This window comes from Halyomorpha halys, unplaced genomic scaffold (assembly GCF_000696795.3).
Source record: "Halyomorpha halys isolate HHAL.00 unplaced genomic scaffold, Hhal_1.1 Scaffold447.1, whole genome shotgun sequence".
Classification (NCBI taxonomy): Eukaryota; Metazoa; Arthropoda; class Insecta; order Hemiptera; family Pentatomidae; genus Halyomorpha; species Halyomorpha halys.
Genome location: NW_027107551.1, coordinates 477,712 through 490,537, shown reverse-complemented (window position 1 = coordinate 490,537; position 12,826 = coordinate 477,712). Strand labels below are relative to the sequence as shown.

At 28.9% G+C, this 12,826-nt stretch overlaps 1 protein-coding gene across 5 annotated transcripts in view; it reads right to left on the bottom strand.

Moving 5' to 3' along the window:
• Positions 1-12,355, bottom strand: part of slgA (proline dehydrogenase slgA) — a 33,845-nt gene extending 21,490 nt beyond the window's left edge. For 2 of the 5 annotated variants that reach the window (XM_014423912.3, XM_014423916.3), the window contains exons 1-3: positions 11,845-12,333; positions 10,991-11,199; positions 10,835-10,878 (exon numbers count right to left, since the gene is read on the bottom strand). In XM_014423912.3, coding sequence (XP_014279398.1) covers positions 10,835-10,878; positions 10,991-11,199; positions 11,845-12,159 — 568 coding nt within the window. In that variant the 5' untranslated portion in view covers positions 12,160-12,333. Of the gene's footprint in view, positions 1-3,821; positions 3,939-5,806; positions 5,946-10,834; positions 10,879-10,990; positions 11,200-11,844 lie in introns of those variants that run through there. The other 3 variants (XM_014423915.2, XM_067045911.1, XM_014423917.3) reach the window with 3 other exon arrangements.
• Positions 12,356-12,826: the final 471 nt, after the last annotated feature.

Genomic DNA, 12,826 nt, shown 5'->3' with positions numbered 1-12,826 from the left:
AAGGCTAGAAACTCTAGCCGAAACGTCGGCACATTAAAATAAGTTAGTCATACTTATTTGTGTTTCATTGACTGCACCCCCAACCATCTTCTCCTCATTTAATGTATACTAATGTTTATAACTATATTTATACTGATCTGAAGATGATTTTTCTTTTTGTATGTAATTTAATCATCAGAAACGGATAATAATTTCCACACTATTTGCTGCCGGTTTTAGAAAATTTCAGAACGATACAGAGGTCTGTCAAGGTTGAAAACTTGGATTGCTCATTACCCATCTATCATAAACAAACAAAAACAGATCTATCTCATTTGATGCAAGACAATCCCCCTTTTTAACAATAATTTTACTGGACTAAAATTTCCCTGCCTGCAACTCCTGCAACTGGTGTTTTCATCCCTAATACTGGAGTAAAAACATATGTCAGATAAATTCAGTTTCAAGAATAATAATGATTTAGTTTTAATAAAATCTAAAGTTAATTAGCTTTGAGATAATACTACCGATATAAAATAAGAATTGACAAAAGAAAACTAGCAAACTAATAAATAATACTTTAACAGCTTGAAATTGTTAAAGTGCCCCTACTGTTGCATATATCTTAATGCCAATAAAAAAAATCTTTAGCATAAAAATAACTAAATAAGTAGAGGTAAAGACATTGGAAAGATTTTTTTAATGAACGAGGAGAGAGCCTAGAAGATCAAGGAGTTAGGGTGTTTATAATGAAGCTCCTTTTGTAATAGCAGTTTATGGCAGACTACAGCCACACCAGGTGTTTCACTTACATTTCACAGAATAAATTTTTACATATTATTGTTTTATAATAAATAGTTCTTAAAACTTGAAATAATTGTAAAAAATAACACTTTTTTCAATTTGTTCCTTTTTTCATTGTCATAATTAATTATATTCCAAAATTTGCTTTTATGAAATGGTATCATATCATATGGTAATATCATTTAAAACATAATTTTATTATCGAATAGAAAATGACCGATCATGAAATTGGATTTTGATCATTGATTTTTTTGTTATGGTATCTACAAAATAATACATATCTTTGGGTTTTAACAACAGTAATTGTCACCATATCTTAACGGTGAACAATTGGAATTTTGTAGTGAGGTCAAACATCTTGGTGTTACTCTTAATAGTAAACTGAAGTGGCAACTTCATGTTGAAAGGACCAGTATGAAGGCACTGAGGTATCTCTGGGCATGTAAAGGAGCAAGGTAAAACCTGGGGCCTTAAACAAAAAGTTATATATTGGTTGTACATGGCAGTGATAAAACCCATTGTCCTATATGCTGCTATCCTATGGTGGCATAAGGTCACGACCAGCAAATCCTGAGCCTGGTTTGGGAAACTTCAGAGACTGGCATGCCTTATGATGACTAGTGCATTGAGCCCCACTCCTTCTGCAGCGATGGAGGTTCTTTTGAACATAACACCGCTGCATATAGAGATTGAGGCTCAAGTCCTTAGTTCTGCATATAGGCTTGCAAAAATAGGAACGAACTTCCATTCCCTAACCTATGAGGGACATGGAAATCTGTTTAGGAGGATCAATGAAGATGGGATGCTCTCTATACATTCTGATCTTCAGGTGAAGAAGTATAAGGACACTTATTATAGTGTTAAGATTGAAGGGTCTACCTCACACAAACCGTGTAACAGGGTGAAACTGTTATACAGACGTATCCTTAATGGAACAAGGATCTGGAGCAGGAATATGAAGGATGGATAAGCCTAATCAAGACATCTCCATTCCGCGAGGAAAGCACACCACAGTATTACAGCCTGAGGTGTTTGCAATCAATGTCTGAGCCTAGAATCTAATAAAAGAGGGCACGAGGGATAGGCTAATCACGATTTGTATGGACAGTCAGGCAGCCATTTATGACCTGGGTAGCTATGTAACCCGTTCTAAATTGGTGGAAGAGTGTAAGGCGTCTCAAACTCTCTTTCCTTGGCCAATAAGATGCGGGTATAATGGGTGCCTGGACACAAAGGCATTAAAGGTAATGAGTGAGCAGACTATCTAGCAAGGAAAGGATCTGAGATTGCTCCTTGTACACCTGACCCCATATGTGGGTTAGTCTCATCCATGCAATGAGGCATATCAAAATGACTGCTGAAGGCAAGGCTGGGTTACTCTGGAGAAATACCAGACGAACGGAACAATCGAAAATGTTCTTTAAGGGATCCTGCCCAAAAAGAAGTAACGCTTTTTTTAATATGGATAGGAGCACTTTAAGATGGCCGATAGGTCTATATACGGGACACTGTCAGTTGAATAAGCATCTCTATAAAATGAGACTGAGAAAAAGATGATGAGACTGCCAATCACATCATTTGTAGATGTGATGCAGTAGCAAGGACATGATTCCTCATCTTCACTAAGGATCATATCTTGAACCCCAAACTTTGCAATACAGTGGATCCTTACATAATATCCATATTTGCTAAGGCAATTGGCCTGCTCTGAGCAGAGGAGGGACGGCGTACAATAGGCTTCTGTGCACTTTGCCAGAAGGAAAACAAAAAAAAACAATAATGAATTCATCTGTGTAAATACAAACACAAAGATCAAAACATTTTAATTATGTCCTCAAACTCTGATGGAAGATTATTTTCATTGATCACAGATCTTGTTCATAATTAATAACATTATGTACATTGATATGCTTGGGATAATGACATCCATGGAGATAATTCTTAGAAAAACGGCAGGGCCAGAATTTATAGATATCATTATTCATAGTACAAATGTATTGCACAATATTATTATTAATTTCAAAAGTAGTTTAATTATTCCCGAAGAAAATGAAATTAATGAATCTAATAATTATCTAACACAATTTAATAGGACGAGTCTTTAACTGAGAGAATGAGATAATAAAATCAAAAACTTTATTGTTCAGGATTAAAGAACAGAAAACATAGGAAAAGTTCACCCCTAAGAGTTACCATGTGTTTACTACACTACTTCAAAAATTACATAACCACCTGACAGCTATGTATTCAAAATTTTTTAACTCTCTCTACACCTCACTTAATACCGCTCCACTATAAGCATTATATAAGCCAATGGAAAATTAACTATCGATGAAATATTTTTTTTTATAATTGCTTCAGATATTATATGAGATTTATATGTCGATTATATGACGGTTATAGATATCATATGAAGGTCATTGTCAACAGAAAATATTCCATAACATTTCATCCAAATTTAAACTCATAAAAAAAAAAAAAAATGAAAATCATACTTATATACTTCAATAAATGCTAATAATTAGCAGGTATCCACTAGCTATCAAGTTAACTTGGTTATTTAAAAACGAGTGATAGGTGTCAACAATCATACATATTAACAGCTCATTCAATAAATGAAGTTTATAGTGTAAAGGATCAAGTAACGAAAAATTGAAATCCTGCATAACTTTCAGACAATCCTCTAAATGGGACATCCTGTATATAAAAAATAGAATTTTTAGTGAGAAAAAAAGGATAACTTTTTGAAAATATAATGTATATAGTAAAATAAAAATGAATTTGACTAGGAAAAAATTATAAATTTATTTGAAACTAAGCTGCAGAGATCATTTTAAAACTTTTAATGAACAATAAAAATAAATTAAAATCATAAAAATGAAAGTAGACTTTTTAATTATTAATCAAAATTATTATTAATTACTTAATTTTAGAAAAAAATATTACATGAGTACACAGTAAAATTTATGGGAATAGATATAATCAGTATGTACTCAATAAAATATATGAACTTTAAGATTATTATAATTTATGCTTACATAATCCTTCATTGTTTCTAATTTAATTTTGGCTTTCTCTTAAAGGTAAAGAAAATTACATGGTCAACCCTGAAAATCAATTTTGAGTTTTCACCAGATCAAAGGACATTGAGATCCCTGAAACCAAAATTAATTACAGAATAAGACCGATATGTCTTCATAAAATTAAACAATAAATTAAATAAAAAGTTTTCTGCTTTGAATTAGTAACAAAGAAAAAAAAAAAAAAAATGTTACATGAGGTAGAGGCAGTAAACGTACAATATCTTTACAACTTATTTATATATACAAATTGCAGCATTAATTAACCAGATGTCTATGTATTGGGAATAGAATTTTAAAAAAACATAGACTATCTAGGTTCAAAAATGTATTCATTAGAGGATAAAAGTATAAGTAATTTAGAAAAATAATGGTAAGTAAAAAAAAATTGGAAGACAAAAATAAAATGCTCAAATGGTTATGGAGATAAAAAGTTTCCCAGCTGGAAGATCCCACGGGAAGTAGATAGATGGAAAGCAGATAAAAAGATATATAAATGGGTTTTTCAAAATTGAGTCAATTCAAGCACTAATTTTTTGAAATTAAAAAAATCCTAGTATTTATGAATTTTAGATAGAGTAAAATTTACCAAAGTTGTCCTTTTTTAAATTATAATAACTGTTCAGTTCAGTCTCATCAGTAGTGAAGGAAATAAGAGAGCACATAGAACCTCAAATTGGCCACCAATTTGAGGAAAAAATTGTGGATGGTAATGCGAGCTTTAAGGTCATTCTGGAGTTATATGTTTTTACAATTTTACAAAGATCAGTATAGTTGTCTCACACAAAAACTGCTGACAGTGTATTGTTCTTAATGAAGCATTAGGACAAAGGTTTTTGATGTAATTAAATCTTTCGTTCAAGGTGATGATATTTAAAAATAAATAACAGATAGCTGAATGGTATGAAATATCTAATCTATGCGAAAAACTACTAAGAGATATTAATTAGGCATTTTCCATTGTTAACTAATAAGTTGTATATAACTGATAAGCCATGAGGGTGAATAAAAATATTCCACTGGTATAACATGTGCACAGACTATAAAAGTAATGGAGAATCTAGTTGAAATGAACAAGTGGCTCCCAGAGATAGAGGATCTTTACTATACTACATTGCCAAGTAATTTAACAACTAAAAATATTATTCTTAAAGTAGTTTGTGCATTTCAATATATTTCAGAAACAGTGGTTTATGCTTCCATACTTGTAAATGTTGTTTGATAATGATGTTACAGTTAAGTTAATCTCATAACTATGATTTTCTTTTTTAAAAACTATCAAAAGTGTTTAATTTTAATAGCCCAACACCATATCAAGCAAATCTAAGTAACTAAGCTACTACATCATTAATTGAAAAAAAAAGAAAAAAGTTTATGATTTTAAATAAACAAGTACTCCGTAAATTCAACTGATGTAATGAACAGTACAACTCTTACATAACTTATAGCCATACTAACTCATTGATTTACATTATAAATAAAAAAAGTGATTAGTTGATTTATGAATCACATCATCACATAGCATAATCCTTAATCCCTGTTAAATAAGAAAGTGTGATAAGAAACTATACCTTACCTACTTAATTGATGAAATTTCATAAGATATTTTTCTTTGATGGCATATTTAAGCAAATTATGCAAGAGCATAATACTAACTACTGACTTGGATAAATTCCCCATAAACAATGAATTAATACTTCTATATTAGGGGATCAATTAATTTATGCTATATTTACCATTAAGAATTTATTACATATGATCTGTCATATGAAAAAAATTAAATATATTAATTTAATTTTTTTCAGTTCTACAGATAAAAAAAAAGAAATGCCGAAATAAGAAAAGAAATATTAAATGAATGTTATTTATATGTAAAAGATATAAATAATAAAAATCATTAAATTAAATCTTAAAATAAATAAAATAAAAAAAAATTAAAGTACCTATTGTTCCTTAGTGCCTCATTGGCTGCGACTGCCCCTGGCTTGACACAGACCTCATTATGTTTTTAATGTTTTTTTTTAACATTAAGGGTGTTGTTTAAGCACCCCCCGTGGGGTGAATTGCTGAGGTTGGGAACCACTCCTCTAAACTAATAATGAGAATGTAATAATACTTGGTGAAAAGAAAAACAGTAAAAATATTTTTGAGACACTTCATAAAAACTAAAGTTTCAAAATTGATTATATAAATTCTCTTTTCATTTAAAATTGTTTAATTAATAAAATAAAAACAAATAAAAATCGATGAATAAAAAACGAAATACCAACTGATAGAATGCGCACACATGGACAAGACTAAAGACACATCCATGAACAAATAACAATTTTACAGAGGAATTGGTGCAATAACGCGCAAATAAGGAAATAAGACAAAATTTTAACAAATACAAGACAAAACAAAAAATGAATTCTATAAATAAATGTAATTTAAAATAGGAAATCTTCAATATAATTCTAATTATGCTTTGATAAATAAGAAATTAAACATAGTAATTTCTAAAAGAATTTTAAAAATAGAAATAAAAAAGCTGAGAGAGGTTTCCATATATCAGATGGTTTTTATGAACAACCTAACCCAATTTTTCTAATAATCTGGAGAAATAAAATATGAAATTCTAAAATATTCTACATTATCTAAATCTAGAGCAAAGACTACAAATATATTTTTTATTTAATCTCTATCCAAAAGACTTTCAGGTGGGTCATTTAGATTTAAAAAATATGTGAGTGTAAAAAATAAAATATACAATTCTAAACTTGGATAGGGACATTCTAACATTCATCAAGATGAGGATGCATCTTGTGAGGACATCATACAGGTTATTCTCAAAAAGTAAAGAATATACCAAGAAACAACACATGGCTGTTTAGTATATTAAATAATATTTATATTGTAAAAGTTCAGGTAGTTTCAATCTTTGCAATATATTACTATATTTTGCATATTATAGGACTGATAATAAACGTGTTTTTCAAATCCCTCTTTAGCTGCATTCTTTAAAAAATAAAATAATCTTCATCAGTAGTGATGTGGTGGGGGAAAAGAACCTTATGTGTTAGAAAAATGAAAAAAGACTTTTGACAAACTCATATTATGTTTTATATACATTACAAGTACATAAAATCAATGTAAGAGTATTCTTAAGAGTTACTCTTACAAGTTTTGATGAGCTAGGTATAACCAGGGTTTCTACCTCTAGGTATTTACAATACAGGAATTTCAGGGAATATGTTGGGAATTTTGAATCTTATTCGAAATTTTTAGAATGGAAACATGCTAAAACCTAACTGATGTTTAAGCCTACAGAAACCCTAGTGGAACAGAAAAAATAAAAATACAGTCAAAACTTAAGCTGAAGTTCAATTTTAAAAACTCGGGAATTCACCGCACATGTTTCCTAAGTCAGGAAAGTGTATGTTATTATTTTCTTAAACTCCAGGATAGTCAATTTTGTTATTTAGAAGAATGAAGGATAAGGAATGAAGGAACTTCTTGTAAGAGAGTTTGGCCAAATAGAAACTGTACTGTAGGTACTTCTTAGCCTTTTTGGTGAGGAATGGTAAAGGGTAATCTTTATACTGACCGGAAATGTTTCTTTTCATATTTAGGAGTTATTCATAACAATTTTTCATAACTAATACATAGATTTTTAATTTAAAATTATATGCAAAATCAAAATTTTATAACAGGTATATAATCTCTCTGTCCTTAAGGTAATCAAGAAGCTGGATTAATACCATAAAGCCTATGGAAACCATTAGGCACCTGTACTAAATAATTTTTTTTCTGCTAAATTTTGTTATAAGTGAAAGTTAGAAAAAATGGAAGCAACAAACTAACCAGGATATCCAATGCCTCTAGAGAAACTGAAGTTTTTGCCATCAGAGAAAAAAAAAATTATTATTAACTTGTTAGAAATACAGAATCTTTTTAAAAACCTGAGTAATATCTATTCTATATAGAATATAGAGCAATATATTTTTTATGTAAAAATTTAAAAAAAATTTCTGTTTATACATATAATTGTAATTATTCTGAATAATATTGTTAAAAGAATTATTTTTCCAGTGACATAATCTAATATAGGGGTAATCCTCTAACATTTCTCATTCAGTTCCATCCCTACAATTTTCCTTAACGGTTGAAACAACAGTGACCCCGAGAAATTCAGGAATTTTTAGGAAAAGTTGAAGATGGGTGAATTTCAATACTGAGATTGATAGATATCATGCAGATAGAAGGATAAAATAACTAACAGATTGCATGTTTCATGGACAATGTTGAAAAGAGTAAGAAACTCGCTAACTTACAAGGCAAAATAAACAAACGTAGAAATCATAATACTACAAAAGGAGAAATTCAACAAACTACAGGTTACAGAGTCTCCTGAAATTCTGAATTCAACAAATTGAGTCATTGAAAGATCCAGAGGGGAGCTTAAGTTCCCAAAAGAAAAAGAAAATTTCTATTTTTTAAATAATTCTATATAAAATCTTTCATATTTTATTCTAGAAAAAATCTTTCTTAAGTAAATTAGTAGTGATTTTATATTCTGGATTGATCTCTAACAATCTTCTTAGCAGTTTTTTCTTGAAAAATACCACTGGTTTGGATTCCACACCAAATACTGAGCTTCATTAAGAGTTATTATTATTAGAGGGGCACCTAAAAACATTTTCTGAATCTAATAATGGTCTAAGGGTTCATTCTATCATTATTTTCATTTTGGGTTATAGTCTCGTATCCAAATTTAAGAGTTTAAAATTACTTATATATGCACCAGGCCACAGGGATGACTTTTTTGGGTTTTTCAACTATCGAGTTAAGAGATTTAAGGGTATATAATAAAATAAATTACCAAAAAAGACTAATGACAATTTCTGAATCTTTTGTATACAAAATCAACTTTTGGATACTCCTCTATATTATATAGAAGGCAACAATTACATTAATCAAGTTTTAACAGATAAACTAGCATTCAGTGAACACTAAAATTTCATATTTGTTTCAACCAATTGGGATAAAATATATAAGTTTGATATTTCTAGAACTAACACCTAAAAAATATCAATCCATTGATTATAGTAGCTAACGGTAACAAAATGCAAAGATTAAATAAATAAACACAATTCAATAATTTAGCAGATTTAGTAATCCAATGAATATTTCATGAGAAAAAATTGAAACTAAAAATTCCTAATTTAAAATATTTAAACAATATTGATGATAAATAAATATACTGCTAAAGCTTTTTATAAAAAATAAATAAAAAGAAAAACTCAACATCTATAATCTTATTTAAAGAAAATTATTTTTATATTAATTTTTCCCTAGCACTTGCAAAAAGTGGTTCCCAAAATCAAACAATGATTACATATAATTATGACCAACACAGCTTAGGTTCAAACATAGCAACATGAAATATATATATATATATATATTAAAACAAGACAATAACTAATGGTTTATATATAAAAAAGTAATATCTGAAGGTTTAAATGACTAGAAAACATAATATGTTTTAAATAAAAAATGTTAACTAATCCCTAATTGAACAAGGCAGGAGATAATAATTCCTACTAAATTAAAGATTACAGATACACATGGTGAACTTTTAACCAAATTGGCTAACCACCTTGAGTTTAAGAGACACTCTTATAACACATCTCGCATATGTACACAATTTTTTAGTTAAAGGTAAATTTAGTGGTTTTATTCACACCTTTAGAAACTGAATTGGCTAATGAAAGTTGAAATTACAAATGAGAAGCACTTGGTAAGAAAGCAGTGGCGAAATAAAAACGTGATTAAACTATGTGATAAAAATGCATGCGATGTAAATTCTAAAGCAGCAAACAACTACAGACCCAAACCTCAAGCAAAAAATACAATTTATGTAACCATAATGTAATACAAACCATAAGCAGTATTATAGGTAAATAATTAACTTAATGAAACCAAGATACCAATTCACCAATTGGAATGACAATAAAAACTAAATCCATCTACTTTGAACCAATACTTGAAAATAGAAAAATACAAAATATAAATCAATATCTTTGAAATATTATTCTCTAAAACAGAAATGAAAAATAACCAAAAAATTAAGGATGAAGACAGTACCCTATTATTATTAAATAAATTAACAACCACTCCTAAAGCATGTTCAAGAAAGAAGGGTAAAATATAACATAATGATAATTTATAAATATTTCATCTTTTTTGTTAGCATTTGACTTCTAACTTATTTACTGTACATTAAATTTTAGAAATTTATGGGTCAACTAATATGAACTTAAAAAGTAAAACATGTAAATGATAAAGTTAAACCTTAATCTGACAACTCAATCATGCGATGGATATGGATAACATAGAAAAGTTGAAAATTAAAGTTAAAAATTCACAAACAGAATAAATGAAACAACATAGTGACAAAGTTTCACAGATGTCATACCTAAACCTTAAGTGCATACTGGATTTTAATATGCACAGATTATTATAAATCTAATAGTGGATTCATAAAAAATTAACGTATCAACATTAACAAAATGAAACAAACTAAATCAGTAAATAATAATATAACTCATAGAACTGATACTTATCATAACACATAATGATAACATTAACATGATAAGATATCATCTTACAACCTGTGTATGTATAAAACAATAGACTTCCATGAATTATATATTACACTAACACTATTTTTCATAAAACGGCATGAATAAATCAGCAGTAAAATAAGAGTTTGACATTATTATACTTCTATTGTTTTAATCCATTGACAAATGGGTTTGACATTTAACATTAACAGTCTTGACAATGAAATTCTCACACTCTGAATTTAACAATTCTCACATACATAATAATTGAGTATAAAAGTGAGACAGCAAAGCAAATGGCTATCATTCTCAAACAAGGCAACTAATAAGAGACATAATAAATAAAACTCAAAAACTAATACATACCTTCCGAGGCAGCTTCAGCTGATTTTATCTCAGAAACACTAGACCTTTAAATTAAAAAAAACATAAATAGTTATAGAATACATAAAAAATATTATAAAATAAGAGCAGTGAGAACTTCAGTTAATAAAGAATACTTCAGAAGAAATTTCAACTTACTCAACTTCTCTTTTTTCAGCTTCTTCTTGGCTAAGATCTTCTTCAACAGAGTAATCCAAAATGGGTTTCACACCAAAACTTCTAAGCCTGGTAAGAGTTGGAACTATTCTATTTTGATCTTCACCAGCTACGAAATGTCCGTAAAAAGACGCTTTCATTAATCGTATAAACAGTCTTTCTCCAAGTATAGACTTGCATAGTTTCATTAGCTATATAAACCATGAAAAATAAAACAATATACTTTATTAAAAGAAGTAAAGATGTCAAAAATATATTAATTAATAGTAAATAAATTAATATTTGGGTACAATATCAACAGAGTATATAATGCCATCATAATACTCAATAGTTATTTTAAGGCATATTTTAAATGGCTATAAGCCAACAATGAATAGGCCTAGAAATGATATATATTTTAAATTGTGAATATAAATAAATATATGAGATTGCACACTTCATTCATGAATACCATAATAAACCTTGATTACAAGGAATAATGAAACTGAATACACAAAATATAATTACAAATCATGTTATATGGTGATATGATACGCTGTAAAAAGACTAACTATCAAATGCATATAAAAATAGAAAGTCAAATCATTGCTAACTTAATAGCAAAATATTATACATAAATATCTACCAAACATTAACCACAATGTTTAGATGAAATGTGAATCAACACACAACAGTGCCTATTCTCAACGTGAAATAAGCATTGAGAGTTAAAAAATGCGTTTAGCTATATATGAAAGTTCAAGTAATTATCAATGATGTTCAATTTAATAGCAGAAAAGAGTATTTCTAATCTACAAAACATTTCAATTTAAATAATTACTACTTGAAAACAGTACCTCCATGTTATGCTCAACTAAATAACTTGATGAACACAGTGTATAAACTGTATATGCTCTTATAATTTCCCATGTTGTTTTGCTTTTAAAAGCAGCTTCTGGATCATTAAAAGAAGTATCTAAGGGATCCCTCCTGGGTGGAGAATCTCTTACATCACATAATTCAGCAGCTGCAGAGCTTCGGCACCGATTTTGGTTTTCGTTTTCAATTGCAGGCACAGAATTCCTCGTTGATAGTATGCTACTAGTCTGAGAGTTTAAACGAAATTTTTTGGCCACACTACATTTATTAATTATTGATCTCAGAAACGCCATTCTAAAAATATAAATGAACAGTTATGATTTCATGCACCTCTACTAATGAATTAGCAGTTATAACTATAAAATAAATACTATTTCGGGATGGCCACGTGCAATTTTAGGCTACACTCAACGAGAAACTCAGCAACCCACTAACTAACAAGATATTACTCCCCTAAGTGGAAAAAGGCCACGGTTCAAGTAATAGTGGAACAGTCAATCAGTGAAAGAAAAATGTGCAATAAAATATTTTACTAATTTTCGAGCATACAAGCGTTACTGAAAATTATAAATAAGTATATTTAATTTTTAAAAAATAAATTATTATTTCAATATATAAGTTAAATCAGGATAATGAATAATTTATCTATCATGCATAACATTTGGAAGACAAGGAAGATACAAGCAAGCAATGAGTAAAGCTAACAAAAGAAATTCTATTATCGTCATTAAATATTTTCATTAATCCTCTATTTATTCATTAGATAATTTTAACGTCCACACTAATCTGTATAATTGCTGCCCAGAAAAGTTTACATTAAAAGAGAGGGACTAGGTTCACGAAAAGTTGTTTATAGAGAATGTAATGAGTGATATTGGTATATTAGTAAGTTCCCCTTCTTTGTATTTCAACCAGAGTATTTTTTAGCCAAATGTCCTATTAATAATTTAAGAAATAATG